The sequence below is a fragment of the Cervus canadensis genome, chromosome 15 (genome assembly GCF_019320065.1).
Source record: "Cervus canadensis isolate Bull #8, Minnesota chromosome 15, ASM1932006v1, whole genome shotgun sequence".
Lineage (NCBI taxonomy): Eukaryota > Metazoa > Chordata > Mammalia > Artiodactyla > Cervidae > Cervus > Cervus canadensis.
The window spans coordinates 55,048,174-55,065,517 of NC_057400.1; the positions used below are offsets into that span (position 1 = coordinate 55,048,174).

A 17,344-nucleotide genomic window follows, 5' to 3' on the forward strand; every position below is an offset into this window, starting at 1 on the left:
GTAAGAGCCAAAAACTAGAAAACATCCAACTGTCCTTCAACAAGTATATGACTAACAAACTGTGCTACATTAGTGCCATGAAAGGCTACTCAGCAATAAAAAGGCATTACTGTTATACTTAACATTTTGAATGGATCACAAGAATATAACATTTTGGGTGGATATCAAGAATATGCTGAGTTTAAAAAGCCAATTCCAAAAAAGTTATGAGATTTCAGCACCACCAAACCAGCTTTACAACAAATGCTAAAGGAACTTCTCCAGGCAGGAAACACAAGAGAAGGAAAAGACCTACAGAAAATAAATCCAAAACAATTAAGAAAATGGTAACAGGATCATACAGATCAATAATTACCTTAAATGTAAATGGATTAAACGTTATCAACCAAAAGACACAGACTGGCTGGGTGGATGAAAACATGTGCATGTATACACTTTCACTTACATCACTGCTTGATCTTCCAAATTGTTTGCAATTATTTTATACTGTTAGATTAATCATGTTCCTATTATGGCTTGCAACTGTGACTATCTTTTATTTTTTTGTCTATTGATTGTGAAAACTGATAAATATCTTTTATTATTGTGGAAAAAAAACAGAAATAATAACAAAGCCAAAAAACCAAACATACAAACACACCCTGCCATCTAGAAATAACTCTTAAATTACAAAAACTTAAAAAAGAAAAAACTAAAAAAAAATGCAATGATGTCTTAAAATAACCAAAGTAAATATACATCACTACATATTAAGTCCTGTGGGATAAAACTAAAAGTCAGAAAATACCATGGCCTCAAATATATGCACTGTGTATTGTTTTAAGAAGTAAGAATGAAAATAAATATATTAAAGCATCAATTTTGAGTTACAAGAATAAAGTAAATCTAAGTGTGAAAAAATAATTAATAAAAAGAAGTCATTTTTTAAGCTGGTTGTTTGGAATAAAATAGCTAATAAAAACAATCCAATCAAAAAAGAATTATAAATATACAAAATAAGAAACAATAAGGAAGCAACAATCATAGCTACAAGGAAGATTTTAAAAATCAACTAGAGCCAGTGATTACTACTATTACAACACTGCAAATATATTTTAAAACTGCAGAATGATTAACAAAACTAAACTTGGGAGAGAAAGAAAGCCTAAAAAATTAACTACTATTGAATTTTAAAAAGTTCTTAAGAGCTCGCCACTATTAAAAAACACTAAGCCAAAAAGATTTCAAATGGAATACTACTAAACCTATAAAGGACAGATAATGCCAATACTATTTAAACTGTTACAGACCATTTAAAAAGAAAGAAAAGCTTTCTAATTTTTCATAAAATGACTGCAACTAAGAAAGTAGAAATTTTCCTAGAAACCTAGATTTTAGCATTTGAATTCAGTATTTAATATAATCTATCATATATAGAGGTGTAAGATGAAAAATTATCTGGCTATCTCCATAGATGATGAAACAGCATTTAACAAAATTCAATTATGTTTCTTAAAAAAAGCTAAATGAAATACAGAAAGCTAGAAAATTCTTTAACATAAAATATATGTCTCAAACCAAAAGTCAGAATAATGCCCAATGGGGAAATTAGAAACATTCCCAAAGAACAAGTCAAGGATGACAATTATTTTCTCTGTAAGTTAACACTGTCCTGCAAGTATTAGCCAACACAATTAGCAAAGAGGGGAAAAAAGATCTGAAAAGAGCCAAAAAATCTAAAAGGAGGTGGTAAAATTATTGCTATGTACAAATAATAAGATTGCATACTTGTAAACTCTCAGAGAATCAACTAAAATACTTATTAGAAACTGTTCACCTGAAACTATCACTATATTGTTAGTCAGCTACACTCTAATACAAAATTAAAAGGGTCAAAAAGTAAAATTTTAAAAAGAAACAATAAGACAATTATTATGGTTCAATACAAAATTAGTATAGAAAATCAGTTAAGTTCATATATACAATCAGTTCCAAGATAGTAATACTAAGACATACTAAAAACCCTTAACTCACATTCATTAAATTATTTCTGTTATTCCTTTCTGAATGAACTTGATGTTATTTGAAAAGTCAGTCAGCATGATTTTCTGTTGAATATTATCAGTGACTTGCACTGTAAATTTATAAAGGTGCTCTAACATGAAAAATTGGAGTTTCAATAAAACAGAATTATATCCTAGATTCAGTAAACATTTTAAATCCTTCATATTAAGTGTTTTTATTGTATTAAAGTTAAAAATGATAAAAGTTAAATGCATCAGAATGTCTAAAACTTAGCAACATAAACCTTCCTCATTTTTACTGAAGGATTAACATTCCATAATCTCTGATGATTTTTCAGCAATCATCATATACAAAGGAGTTTTTACTTATTTGGACCTTTCTGCCAAATTTAAGTGCTTTCTAACAACTACATAAAACCCATCCAATTTATTGAAACGTTTTAAGATGAGACTTAGCAATACATAAAGCTAAAAGTGAAAAAATACAGGTCTCGGTATATATAACTAATCAAGGCTATAGTTTTTCCAGTGGTCATGTATGAATGTGAGAGTTGGACTGTGAAGAAAGCTGAGCACCAAAAAATTGATGCTTTTGAACTGTGGTGTTGGAGAAGACTCTTGAGAGTCCCTTGGACTGCAAGGAGATCCAGCCAGTCCATCCTAAAGGAGATCAGTCCTGGGTGTTCATTGGAAGGACTGATGCTGAAGTTGAAACTCCAATATTTTGGCCACCTCATGCGAAGAGTTGACTCACTGGAAAAGACCCTGATGCTGGGAGGGATTGGGGGCAGGAGGAGAAGGGGACAACAGAGGATGAGATGGCTGGATGGCATCACCGACTCGATGGGCATGAGTTTGGGTAAACTCCGGGAGTTGGTGATGGACAGGGAGGCCTGGCGTGCTGTGATTCATGGGGTCGCAAAGAGTTGGACACGACTGAGCGACTGAACTGAACTCAACTGACTATTTTGTCAGTTTATTTAATCATCAAAGGCTTTAGCAAAAATTATTTTCACATTCAGACAAATGAAAATAATTTATTTTGGTATAATGAACAAGCTTTATTTTTTTAAGAAAATAATTTTTATTACACAATGTTGAGTAGAATTATTTTTTAATTAATCAATTTAATTGGAGACTAATTACAATATTGAGGTGGTTTTTGCCATACATTGACATGAATCAGCCATGGGTGTACATGTGTCCCCCAGTCCCAAACTCCCTTCCCCCCTCCCTCCCCATCCCATCCCTCTGGGTTGTCCCAGTGCCCAGCTTTGAGTGCCCTGTTTCATACATCGAACTTGGACAGGTCATCTATTTCACACATGGTAATATACATGTTTCAATGCTATTCTTTCAAATCATCCCACCCTCGACTTCTCCCACAGAGTCCAAAGGCTGTTCTTTTTATCTGTGTCTCTTTTGCTGTCTCATATATAGGGTCATTGTTACCATCTTTCTAAATTCCATATATATACAAGCTTTATTTTTTTAATTTTATTTTATAATGGAAAGGGAGATATAACTCAACACCATTTTCCCCCAATGAGTTCAAATGTTATCTTTATCATGTATAAAATCCATATGCAATAAAAATTCCTTTGGAGATTTATTTCTGGATTCTTGTGTCTCTCTTCCTTTGGTCTGTGTCTCTATTTAGACCAAACTTTTACTTAATGAAATTTTATAATGCATCTGAAGCCTGGTAGACCTCTACTCCTTTTCTAGATTTTCCAAGACATTCTTATGTGCTTATTTTTCCATTAAAAATTATGGAATAAGTGTACCAAGATTTTTTAAGTATCATTAGTATTTTTATTGTGATTACACATTTTTAGATTAATTTAGGGAGAACCAATCTCATTACAATACTGAATCTCCCTATCCAAGAACAGGATTTGTCTCAATTATGTCTCAGTACATAATTCTTTAAATACAAATTTATATCAAGTGAATATCTATGTTTTAATAGCTATCAATATTATAAAAGGGATGCTTGCAAAACTATTTTCTTACCTACAAAAACTAAGTAGTCTCCTTGAGTAAATATCAAGAGATGTTCAGATACCTTCTTCTTTACAACTATAGTTGATGAGAGATACTTTATTATACTTGATACTTTATTATTAGAGTCCATGAAACAAACTTTTAACTTTCCTCAAAAGGCTACAAATTATGTCCATTAGCTATCTAGAGGGATTGAGGAAATACATATCACAAGCTGGTTGGGAGAAGAGAAAGTGGGAAAGAGGCATAAAAATTGTATCAATATAAGATCAAAGCTCTATCCTCAAACAGCTTTCAAGCAGAAAAGTAAGAAAACATATGAAACAGAACAAAACCACCTGCCTCAGTTACTTTGCTTAAATTCTCCCCCTCATAAACTCATTTTAAGAGGAAAACACACATACAAGGTAAGAAAACATGGTTAAATCCTATGGGGAAGTCAATATTTTATGCTAATTGGTCTCTGAAATGATCTTTGAATGGAATTTCTAGAAACGTATAACTTGTAAGAATAAGGTATCCAGAAATAAAAGTTTATAAGATTGCTCCAAGAGTTAGTTAAGGATAGAGATGAACTTTATGGTTGTTCACCCAAAAAATGAGCCAGCTCCCAAAGTAATGCATTTATCAGCCAGCATAATGCAGAAATATAAAAATTTAATTGTAACCCAGAACTTCCCTCACTATGGAGCATGCAGTCTTAATAATTCCTATGAAATCAGTTCACCATAATTTCAGTTTTAGTAACAGTTGGAGAGATCAGAAAAATATAAATATATTATCAAATCTGAAAAACAGAAAAACAATAGATTGGAATCTCACCAAGTTCCTCCATATTACATCCTAAAAAGAAGACATAATAAAATCTTGAGTACTGATATTCTATCATAAAAGATAATTTTGGAATAGTTATGATTAGGCAATATATGCTCAGTCCTAAATCTATAACTTCTCTGCCAGTAAAAGCATTTGGGAAACTTGGAATGCAGAGACAGCAGTCACTTCTTGTAGTTATGAGGTAGATGTCTAAACTTTAACAATGTAGACAGTGATGAGAGTGAAGCAAAGTATTTTATTGCTTCTTCTGCCTCCATTTCTTTAAGCAAAACCTGGCTAAGACCTCAAAAAAAAAAAAAAAAGTTTCCAAAGGGAAAAAAAACCTCAAAAAAAAAAAAAAGTTTCCAATGAAAAACAGCCCAGGGGTAAGCTTGGGCAACAGCTCACATTACACGCAAAAGAAAATGTCCTGTGGTGAGTCTTCTTTCTATTTACCACATTCCCTCTCAGGTTGCTATATTTTATTTCACGCTTTTGACTGTCATCAATCAGAAGGACAATTCTATTCTTTGTTGGATAACTGGGCTATGCTCCCAAAAGTGACGAGCACATTGAAATAGAAGCTGCAGCAGAGAATCAGGTCACAGATGTGAATGAGAGGCCGAGAAACAGCTCTGAAGTGTAACATGCCGAGAAATACTAGATGTAGCTGATGCAGAACAAGCAGAAGGACACAGTAAGGATAACAAAGTTTCATACTCAAAAGAGTAGAAAGATCAAACGGAAGAAATAACAAACATTTTTAAAGAAACTAAGTATTTTTTACTTTTAAAAACAGTGTATGATTTATTTGGGGGAAAAAAAGTCTTCTTGAGTCAAAATAGCTGATGACAATCTGTGGATAGGCACTGGAATTAACACAGTAGCGTTTCCTGACAGGTGTTCTTTTACAACTAGATAAAAAATCTTTTATAATCAGAAAATTAATTTTTATACGGAAATGGATGTCAAGTGAAGTTTAAGTATGTAAAGACACTTAAATAATATTCCCACTTACTCGCTTTCTGAATTTTTCTCTCTTCATTTAAAGGAAAAAAAAATAGGAAGGAAACAAGGGAAAGCAGCTCAGCATTATGAAATCTGTGACTACATGTGGGGTTAAGAAGCATTCCAACAGATTTCAAAAGAGAAGAAAAAACTTTTAAGTGGCAGAAACAGTTATTTTGTAATATGCATGCACTTGATTTTTGGCTCTTTAACCTACACACAAAGTTAAAATTGTATCAGCTCCAGGAGTTCCTAAAGACTAAACAAAAAATGTTTACTATAGAAGTCCCAAAGGAAAAGATCCTACCCACCAATGTCAAAGCAAAAAACTTATCACCCTGATTCCTCCTTTTCCCTTACCTTCCATTTCTTCCCATCAAGTTGTCTCAGTTTTACTTCCAAAATATTTCCAAATCATTTGTTCATCTCTACTGTCACTGGGAAGTCCAATCCAATTCATTTTTAAATTAAACTTCTATAACAGCCTCTGAGCTGATCTCCTGGCTTCTACTTTTGTCCTCCTCTTACTCCATCTCCCTAAGACAGCGCATATGATCTTAACTTAGATATCATCATGCCATCTTCTCCTAAACCTTTACACATTTACCATTTCACCCAAAATGAAATTCAGACTCCTCTCTGTGATCTCCATGATCTAGATTGTGCAAGCTTACCTTGTATTGCTCTTCCTCTCCATTGCTCACCCTCTCCTCACACATTCCAGATATACCTATGTTTTTGACCCTTGCCTAAGTAACACTCTCATACTTCACAGCCTTTGCATTTTCTTTTGGAAAGATCTTCTTGGAATTTTGTTAATTTGAAGAATACATTGATATTAAAAATTCAAATAACACCAAAAAAGCAAATGGAAAGAAATGATTACTTAAAATTCCAAAGCCTAGAGAAAATTACATTATTTTGAGGATAATTTTGAGGATAATTAATTTGAGGATAATCCTTTCCTATATCTCTCTGTAGGTATACGTGCTATTCTACATTGTATATATAAATAATCTTCCATATATTCCAACTCTTTCCATACTGGTTCTGTCTCATACTTTAGTTCTCACCTCAAATACCAGGTCCTCAAAAGAGGCCTTTTGAACCACTCCTCTCTATGACATCACCTGTTTATTTCCCTCATTGTATTTATCTTTCTCTAAATTAACTGTGTTTGTTTACTTGGCTCTCATTTTTTGTCTGTCCAACCCCAAAAGAATGCAAGCTCCATGACGACAAAGATATTATCTCTGGGGGCTAGCTCCAAACCTAATACACTGCAGGTACTCAATATTTACTGAATGAACAAGTGATGGCTTTGACTAATATTTACATACTGCCAAATCCTAAATTTGTACCTTCTATTCAAATTTCAACCATCCCACTCAGCAGCTCTATCTGGATAGAACACAAGTATTGCGGTCTCAGTGGGTCACCTACCTGCTCCCCCTCATGTTGTTGCTTATTCAGATGAATGACACTACCATCAACCAAATTTCCCAAGCTACGAACTTCAATTTTATCCTTGATGCAATTCTTCCCCCTCACCCCATATCCAACCAATCACGAAGAACCTCTCCATATTACCTCAATTCTACCTCCTAAATCTCTTCAACCCATCCACTTCATTCAGACCATCTGTTCCTCTCCAATGTTGCTACCACCATTCAAGTGCAAATTACCGTTATTTCTCTCCTGGACAGCTACAATAACCTTTTACCTTGCTGCTCCAGATCCACTCTTACCCCCTCTAATTTACTCTCCATGCTGTAGCCTCAGTGGTATTTTCAAGATAACAATACAATCACGTCATACTTCTTAAAAGTCTTCAGTGGCTGCCCACTATTCTTAGATTAAAAGCTAAAATCCTTATCATGGACTATAAGGCCCACAAGAAATATCCTTCACCTAACCAGATTTTTCTCCATAATCCAGTATTCAGCTTTCTTTCAGTTCTTTAACCTACATGCTCTATCTTCCCTCGGCGTCTTCACATATGCCGTTCCTTCTGTCTACTACACTACCTACCCATATCACACCACCCTTGCTACACATATTCAACCTTCAGATCTCAAACTCAAACATCACTTCCTCCGAAAGGCTGCGGTAGGCAGGATTCTAAAGATATCCTCCCTCTCTCTCCCCAAGATTTCCATTCTCTGGTTATACAAACAATTATCTAGGTACTGCTATAAAGGGGCTTTGCAGATATAATTATTACTCAATTGATTTTAAGATAGGAAGATTAACCTGGATTATTCTGGTGGATCTAATATAATCAGCTAAGCCCTTAATGCAGAAGTTTCTCCCAATCAAGGACAAAATAGGAAATCAGAGAGAGACAAAAGAAGTCAGCCAACACCTCGTTTGGGCCTAGAAGCAGATTCTCCCCACCAGAGACTCCAGGCCAGCTGATAACTGATTTAAACCCACAAGACCCTAAGCAAAAAGCCCAAACTACCTGGACTTCTGACTTACTTCTGTGATATAATAAATGGGTATTACTTTAAATCACTAAATTTGTGGCAGCAGTAGTAAAAAACAAAGGACTGACCCCCACCTCCACCTCTCTGACCCCCACCTCCACTCCAGACTGTGTTAGGGACCCTGTCAAATGCTCCCAGACCATTTGACACTCTCATAATACTCATTATACTTAATGTATGCAGTCTAAGATCTATGGACAAAGGTTTAGTATTTTTGTATACCATAAACCACAATAATCCAACATCTACACAATTGGTACCTATAAACATTTGCTGACTTAACAAATTTTTCACTCAACTTTCTGTCAAAATTTTCAATCATGACACACCTCCTGTAAAGTACTATATTACAAAATATTTCTATAATAAGGGTCAATTGCTTTATAGCAGTTACAAAAAAGAGGGGAATAGTGGGAGAATGGAATACATTCGGAATCACTGGGGGAATTGTTCTTTTTGTTTTATAAGCGTTCCCTCACTTACTATTACCCACAATCAGAAATGCCCACTCCATGCCCAATACTCCTAGGGAGCATGACCATCTATTAGAGAATCACAAAAAGCTTACCACATAGAACCATTATTACAAATGTCACTGGGTCATATTCGTCAAGTATACTGGACTGTAAATAAAGGTTTAGAACAACTGTTCTACTTTTTTAAAGAAATAGTTTTCAAACTGCAAAAAAAAAGGAAATTTATTCAATCTGCAACAGTACTATATTTCATAATAAAAAGAAACTGACTATATTAAAACTATCTAGTCAGAAAGAAGAAAAGTCAACAAAAAGAATATTTTACTTACATTAACGGAAAAGCAAAAAATGGGAGTGTCATGGCAAGTCTTGCTGTAAGTTCATCCGGAAGATACCATAAGTATACAATTAAACATGTAAACAGATAGAGGACTGAAGAGTACAAAATTAATCTTCCAACCCATAATTTTTGTAATCTCTGATTTTTTTCCCTAAATTCTTCCAATGCTTGGATTTCCTGTGAAGAGAAAAATTCATAAAGAAAATAAACTGTTTAAAAAAAACATTTAACATGATAGAGAAGTTATAGAGAAACCACCCTTAAAATTCAATGAAATAAAAAAAAAAATTCAATGAAATATAATACCCTGATATTTGAAACAGAATATAATATGAAAAGACAATTAAAAATGAAGTTTAAAATATATTAAAATGCCTAAAATGATTTGACACATCTTTTTATGCAAGATATTTAAAAATGATATTTGATAACCTATCAAACTAGCAAAGCTCAGAGGTATAAAATTGGCATCAATAAACAGTATTTGTTAAAACAAACAAGTAGTAATTCTCCTTGTATAAGGCCAAAAAAAAAGTGACTATAAAAAGGATTAATAAAAATTGAAACAATGATCCATACTAGATTCCCTCAATCTATTCATCATTCTCAATATTCCCAAGGAATAAGTATTTTTTATGATAGAAACTGTAAAAAGCTGTGAAGTTTGCAAACTGATATAAATAGTTGCAGACTATTTTATAATCTACTTATCTATAATGGTGTAACATTGATTTACACCATGCCGTAGATCTAATTTCATTCTAACAGTCATTATTATTTGACACAGAGTTCTTAAGTCACTGATAAGACTTTGGACATTAACATGAAAGTTCTCAGGCTTACTGTATATCACCTCTAAATTCCCATACCAGATCTAGTCTCCAAAGTAATATATACTGGAATAATATTTATGTAACACCCCAGAGCCAAAGAACATACCTTATCTATATTTTCCAGAACCTCTACAGTGGAAGGTTTCGTCTGTTATATAAATAGAAATAGCTTGTTATTGCTAACTTGGAAACACTTTGACTTTTTTAATCATAAAAGAACATTTTAATCCAAAACTAAGTTTTTTCAGTATTATCAAGCAATATGTATTCCTGTTTATTTACAGATGAGATTTAGATTTAAATAAAAATTATAAATATAAACAAAATTACACAAGACTAACGAAATAAGAAATAAGATGCTCCTATTTAACTTATTTTTAGGCCCAAAAGTACTTTCAACTCTGTAGCTCAATGTTTACCCTTCTTAACCCCAATAAAACATACTCAGAAACTACTGAGAGATAATTTGCTTTTCTTAGATATGATTATTCAAAAGAATTATATTAAATTATTATAAATTATTAATTCTAAATAATTATAATAAATTATTATAACTATAAATTCTATTTTAAAATTCAAAACTAAAGTTGTTCTGATCTACTATTGCTAAAAGTTCACTTAGGACGCTGGGGGTCAAAAACCAATTAGCTACCTTCACTCTGAATTCCTAAAGTACTTTTCTGAAGATCAGATTTTTAAAGGGCATCTAAGAATACTTCGTTACAACAGAGCTTGTTTTTCAGAGACATTTTTTATATCACCTAGAATAAAAATCAGCCAAAATGGCTCACATAACACTTGAAAAAATATACTCAACCATCTAACAGGGTAGTGATAACCAATTCATTGTAGTGCCCACAGGAATTATTAATATTAGATTAAACCATATGAAATTGCTGTTTATGTAGTCAAAACTGCTGAAGACCGGTAATTTCATATGGTTCAACCTAACAAGAAAGACAAAGGAAAAACAGATAAATTCAATTATCAGGTTTTAAAGGTGGGGTGAGGGAGGTGGAGAGTATCAATAAAACATCAATCCAAAGCAAAGCAGTTCCAGCAATAGTTTAAAAACTAAACTGCATATCAAGTACTGCTAGATTCCATTATTATGGTAAAAAGGAGTAAAAAAAATAGGCAAAGCAGTTTGTCCTAGACTACATTACCTTCTCCTATATTGAAGAAGAGCATTTACCAATATATTTTATAACCCTAAATTTAAAGACTTAGCCAATAAAATAAAACTCTATTTTTAATTGTGTTTAACCTAGTAATTCCTAAAAGTACATCTAGTATGACTTCAGTAAATATTTGTGATAAGCTTTAAGCAAAAAGATACAACCTATAAAAACATTAGGTACTGCATAGAATAATTTCAACTATCTTTCAAGTAAGATTTAAATTTAGGTACTATGAAAACAAAAAAAGATAACCATTTGCACATGAAGGTATAAAGAGAGAAATAAAAATAATTCATAAGTCAAGGTGAAATAATCCTGTTAAACAGAGACATGAGACACCTATAAAGCAAGTATAACCATTAAAGTCCAAATAAAAAACAAATTCACAAGAAGGAAAAAAAATTAAATAGTTAGGGATAATATTAAACTACTACTCAAGTCTACACCACAAAGGAGACCTTTACAAATAACTTTATGGGACACTTTTACATTAGACTAGGAACTATTGTAAAGAAAACTAACTTACCCTCCATCGAGAAAATAATCCACCCATTTTTCATTTGTAGAAACTGGGCACAATAATAAATATCATCAGTTGTCCAAAGGAATTCACAGCTAGAAATAAAGCAATTATTTTTAAAGTTTAAGTTAAATATACAGCATACTCACTATAAAATTTAAATGTTGCAATACTATAAAATAAATAAAGTACTATAAAATATTAATTTCCTTGGATTCCACTTATGTGAGATTTTAATTCAGATAGACTTGCAGATAGTCCACCTTTTAAAAAATCTTTCTTCCAAGGCAGAACATATTTAAAAGTGAAAATAAAGCTGGAAGGACTTTTTAAGTAGCGAGGCATTTTAAAAGTGTATATTTATACCACTTTGCAATTTTCTGTTCCTTAAAGTAGGTCCCCTATGTTGTTCTTGCAAGAAAAGTTCTGCTATACTTTTATTCTCCAGTTTTAAATACAGCCATTTCTATCATTTGGCTGTCTCCCAACTAAACTAGTTATTTGGAGTTAGGGGTGCTCTACAATGTTCAGAATAACATCACTTTACAATAATAGAAAGCCAACTGGATTCTAAGTAAGAAAATAAGGGTTACAAGGCTACCTGTGACAATGAGCATATCATTTAATGTTTCTGAGCCATAATTTTCTTTTCTGTACATTAAAGTTAATAATATTACCACTTTTCACAGAACAATCCTCATTACTACCATTTCACAGATAAAAAAATTAAGTGGAAAGAAATCAAGTGATTTGCCCAATAACTCAGAAGAAACATTACCCAAAGGAACTCTATCTTCAGACTCCTGGTCTGTCCACAACCAGTCAACACCCAAATAAGCACTTCTCTCTGAAACTCTGTTTGAGTCCCTCCAGTTAAAGTGTCATGTCAGTTAGTTGCATCTCCTAGCCCCATCTTTTGGTTGGTTTTCTATGACTCTCAAATGTATGCAATTCTCCAGGCAAGAATACTGGAGTAGGTTGCCATTTCATTCTCCAGAGGATCTTCCCAACCCAGGGATCAAACCGCCATCTCCTGCATTGCAGGCAGTCTCCTGAATTGCTGGTAGATTCTTTACCACTAAGCCACAAGGGAAGCTATATTAAATATTACCATACATTTAAAAAATGTATCAGCAATATTATAACCTAAATCAATTTACCAGTCAATAATTATATAATTTTTAATTCTTTTAAATTGAAATAGTGGAGGTATATTTTCAAACTTACATATTTTTACAAGGTTACAGTTATATACTACCAACATAAAACTGCTTCATTTCCACCCAAAAAAAAGTTAGGCCATAATTCTTACATTTTTTAAAACCTATAAATGTAATCACCAAATAATGCCAGCACCAAGTAAGTACATACACTCTGAGATACTACTTTTAGGTTGGAATTAGCATAAGGCATGCCTACCTTGGACTTTCTTGGTTACAGAAGTAACAAAAAATCTAATTATAAAACTTACAAAGTGACTTTCATGGACAGAAATATCTATCATCTATCCTAACAATTCCTGCAGTTTATAAATGTAATCAATGCTATAAAGTCACACTTAAGTTGCAATCTAAATATTATTATTAATCCTTCAATAGTAACTCAGTATTCAAATTTCTAAAATGTGGTTGTAGGAAACCCAGGAACTTTAATGAATAAAAGTTAAAATTTCTAAGCTAAGACATTAAATAGATCTCAAAACCATAAAATGCTAAAAATCACCAAGACACGTGACTGAGGAGGGAAGATTCAGATGAACCACTTAACTTGTATACTTTCAAAGTATACGTTATCCCACGTATGCATGATGTATAGGACAGTGATTTGTACACAACTGACCTACACATTCTGGTTTGAAACAGTGATGTGCCTCCAAGTTAACAGCTACCATAAACTAGATTTTTTAACATTTGAAAGTAATGACAACAATAATATTTAAATACTTAGTACTCAATCTTCTAGCAAGCCCTAAAACAAATGTTTTTCATAAATTTTGTCAAATAGATACTATTATCAATCTGTTTTACAAATGAGGAAACTGAGGCTACAGAAGTGAAATATTTTGCTAAGTTCCCAAAGACAGTAAGTACTAATAGAAGAGCCAGACACAGTATTTTAGTTTTGATTTTGTAAAAAGCAACAAGTTAGGGATAGGGGATTAAGAACTACAAACTACTATGTATAAAACAAATAAGTTACAAGGATATATTGTACAGCAAGGGAATATAGCCAACATTTTATAACTATAAATCAAGAATAATCTTTAAAAATTGTAAATCATCAAGTTACATACCTGCAATTTATATGATATTGTAAATCAGCTATAGTTCAATAAAAAAGGCCAAAAAAAAACCAAGTTATTTCCAGCAACTCAAAATCAGAAATAAAATCTTTCTGTAGATTAGACTGAATTATTTGTACATAAAAGCACCTCAGACATTCTCAAACATCTGGTAAATGGGGTTACTGCAGTGGAAAGTTATAAACACAAGATCCAGAGTTGGTACAGTGTATCAAGTAGCCCAATTCCTTTATCTGATTAAATTTGAATGCTTAAGTCTACATAGAAGAGAAGCTAAATGATGTGCCAAAATCATGTACCTCCAGGTAGGGGCAGAACTGGTACTAGAAGTCTGCAAGTACTGCCTCTACTTGTTTACTGCATATCACTTTTAAAATACATGTCATATGAAATATATGCATAATACTACAATTAATACCAACTTTCACATCAATTATTTGCTTTGAGAATTGTTTTGGTATTAATGAAACATTAACATTACTATGAAACCTCGGGCAAATAAATTACTTAACCTCTCAGTTACTCATTATCTTCATGTGCAAAAGAGTAATAGATAAGAACCCTCTCAAATGTTAAAAAGCATTCTAAAGTATTTACATAACGCATTCTCAAGTATTTACAGCAGTGTCGGACACATCCTAATTTCTCAACAAAAATTGTCTTTACTGCTGTGGCTGTTCCCTTTCTCCAGTCCATCTCTGTTTCCTTTCAACACATGGAAAATACATGAGAATCAGACTACTAGCATTTTTTTCTGAAGCATAAATCAATTTGCTTGCCCTTGAGTGGACAGATGGTTCAATCTCAACTGGCCTATTCCAAGAACTCTTCTATGAACATGTACAAAGAGTCTCCTTCCACTTTGATATAATGGGACCTGACATGACCGTAAGAGCTGGGTGCATCTAATGTGTTTTTCAATAAATAACGATGCCCACCATATTATTCAAATGCTTTCTGCTAACTGCTATTCACACTCAGGTTTAGGTGTCAGAATTTAAAATCTCAGGACATGTTATTCTTAAATTTTCAGCTTACTTCAAGTCATATTGACATAACGGAATAAAAAAGGTCTGGATTCAAAATATGACTCAACCACACACTAACTATGTGATCTTGGATAAACTAAACTCTCCAAGCCTCAGTTCAGCATTTGTTTAGCCGTGAAAATACACTTCACATAATTGTTGCATGAGTTAAATGAAATCATACATCATTTGGCACAGTGTTCAACAAATAATGAAGTGTATAATAAACTATAGAACTTATTACTATTACCAGAAAACACATGTAGTACAGCAACACTTCTCATATGGAACACATTTCTTTCTACCTTCTTATAAAGAAACTGTTTCATAATTTTAAAATTGGAAAACAAAATTAGCTTGCATTTTAAACTGAAATTGTATTGCCCTCGTTTCCTCCAGTATAAAAAATAAAGCAAAATACTCTGATAACTCTTTCATTAAAATAACCCTGTAGGGCCTTTAACAGCAAAGGAAGTTTAGTTTTATCAAGTTCCAAACTTAAGTAGAAACCATTCAGCCACCACCAATAGAAACCTCTATAATACACTGGACTATTCAACTTGAGATTAAAAAGGTTTGTTCTAGAACTCTAACTTCCAAATATCCTAACTGAAAAGACAATTCTGAAATATCTCAAATCACCACATTTATTGCTCAAAAACAAAATTACTGAAAAGAAGTACACTTCTAAAAGCACTTTTATTATTTAATGATTAAGTTCTGGTCTTCACGGTAAGTCAATAGTCATTCTAAACTAAACACTACTCAAAAAATGACTATTTGATTGGAAAGATTTCTATAACAAAGCATACCTGTTGTAAGCCATTTCTTCCTTATATTCTTTCAAGTTAATAATATATGAACACTAAGGTTTTTAACAGTATTGTGCTCATCCCAGTAGATGACAGAAAAACTGAAATTCTAATTGTAAATGCATCACTCGTTTAAAAATGTGTTCAAAACCAACTTGATTCTCCTAAAACTGAACTACGGGGGCTGTTGAGGACAAGAAATTAGCAATGCCCTGCCACTTTGAACACATCCCTGAAACCAAGCTTACTCAACAACCACACAAACTGCTGTTGAATTTTGTGTGGTAACAATTTTGTCAACAGTGACACCCAGGCCACAGAGAAAGGAGAAAACAGTCGACAATAGGAACCACAAACCAGAAGCATACTGGGAAAAACGGAACATGGAAAATTCAGTGAGTCACAGATTTTACTTAGTACAGCGAGCGCACCATCAGCAAAACTGAGTGCACCAATCCCAACTTTCTCTTAATCCCCCAACACAATATTCAAGAATTAAAACTATTGATGCGGTCTAGATTTGCTCTTCTTCTGCCAGGCCTATGACACCCACGCAATCTCGCCCTTCCCTTCACCCCACCGTCGCTCAAATAAGGACAACGGCAGAAAAGAGGCTTCTCTAAGCAGCACACAATCCACGCCCACACGCCTGGGCCGAGCAGTATGACACTGACAGTTTTCGGTCCCTCCCGATCTCTCCAACTCGCGGCGCCTCCGCACACAACTCAGCAAAAGATGACAAGGGTAGAACCCACGCAAAGCGATGGCTTACTGTAGGACCTTCTGACCCTTCGCTCGGACAGGGAGGTGGGCCAAACGAACGGTGCTCAGCTCAACCCAGTCACCGCACCACCACCCCCGCCTCGAATCTCCGAAAAAAGGCTGGGGAACCAACTCCCCTCCGGAGACAAAAAGGTGTCTCCAGCACTCCAGAGCCATCCCAGCCACTGCACCGGGAAACCAAGGGGATCAGGCGGTGAGACGGGGTCAGCGCTCAGCCAGGCAGGAGCCCGACTAGCCGCCGCCGCCGAACTGGTAGGCCACTCGGCGGGAGGCGGAGGCGCCTGGGAGAGGCAAGCGAGGTAATCGGAAGCGTATTTCCCAGGGAAAAGCTCAGCGCGCCTCCCTTCTGCCCAACCATCCCAATGACCCTCATTTTGAGCCCTCTACCTTCAAGGAGAAACGGGCAAAGCCCGGCGCTGGCGTCCACCTCGGCCAGTTTCGGCCACCACCGCGCAGTCCGCCTCCGGAGCGGACAGCAGCAGCCAGTGACAGAGCGATGAGCCCGGCCAACTCCTTCCCATCAAACCCCGCGCTCCCGCCGCCGGCCAATCGGCGCCGCGGCCGGCGCGCGCCGCTCCCTCGTCACGTGACCGTGACTAGGGCGGGCAGTTGGGGGAAGAGGCGGGCGGTTGGCGGGAGGAGTTCAGTGCATCCCTGTGGCTTCCGCAGCCAAGTGGGGTGCTCGTCGTCGCGTCTTACAGGTGGAGTGTCATTTGTTTTGACTCTTACCAATAGTTACTTCTTAC

At 34.5% G+C, this 17,344-nt stretch overlaps 1 protein-coding gene across 3 annotated transcripts in view; it reads right to left on the reverse strand.

The window, feature by feature from the left end:
* Positions 1 to 17,122, reverse strand: part of LNPK (lunapark, ER junction formation factor) — an 85,332-nt gene extending 68,210 nt beyond the window's left edge. For 2 of the 3 annotated variants that reach the window (XM_043487567.1, XM_043487569.1), the window contains exons 1-4: positions 16,986 to 17,122; positions 11,680 to 11,768; positions 10,079 to 10,120; positions 9,129 to 9,316 (exon numbers count right to left, since the gene is read on the reverse strand). In XM_043487567.1, the coding sequence (XP_043343502.1) occupies positions 9,129 to 9,316; positions 10,079 to 10,120; positions 11,680 to 11,706 (257 nt within the window). In that variant the 5' untranslated portion in view covers positions 11,707 to 11,768; positions 16,986 to 17,122. Of the gene's footprint in view, positions 1 to 9,128; positions 9,317 to 10,078; positions 10,121 to 11,679; positions 11,769 to 13,966; positions 13,995 to 16,985 lie in introns of all 3 variants that reach the window. The other variant, XM_043487568.1, reaches the window with a different exon arrangement.
* Positions 17,123 to 17,344: the final 222 nt, after the last annotated feature.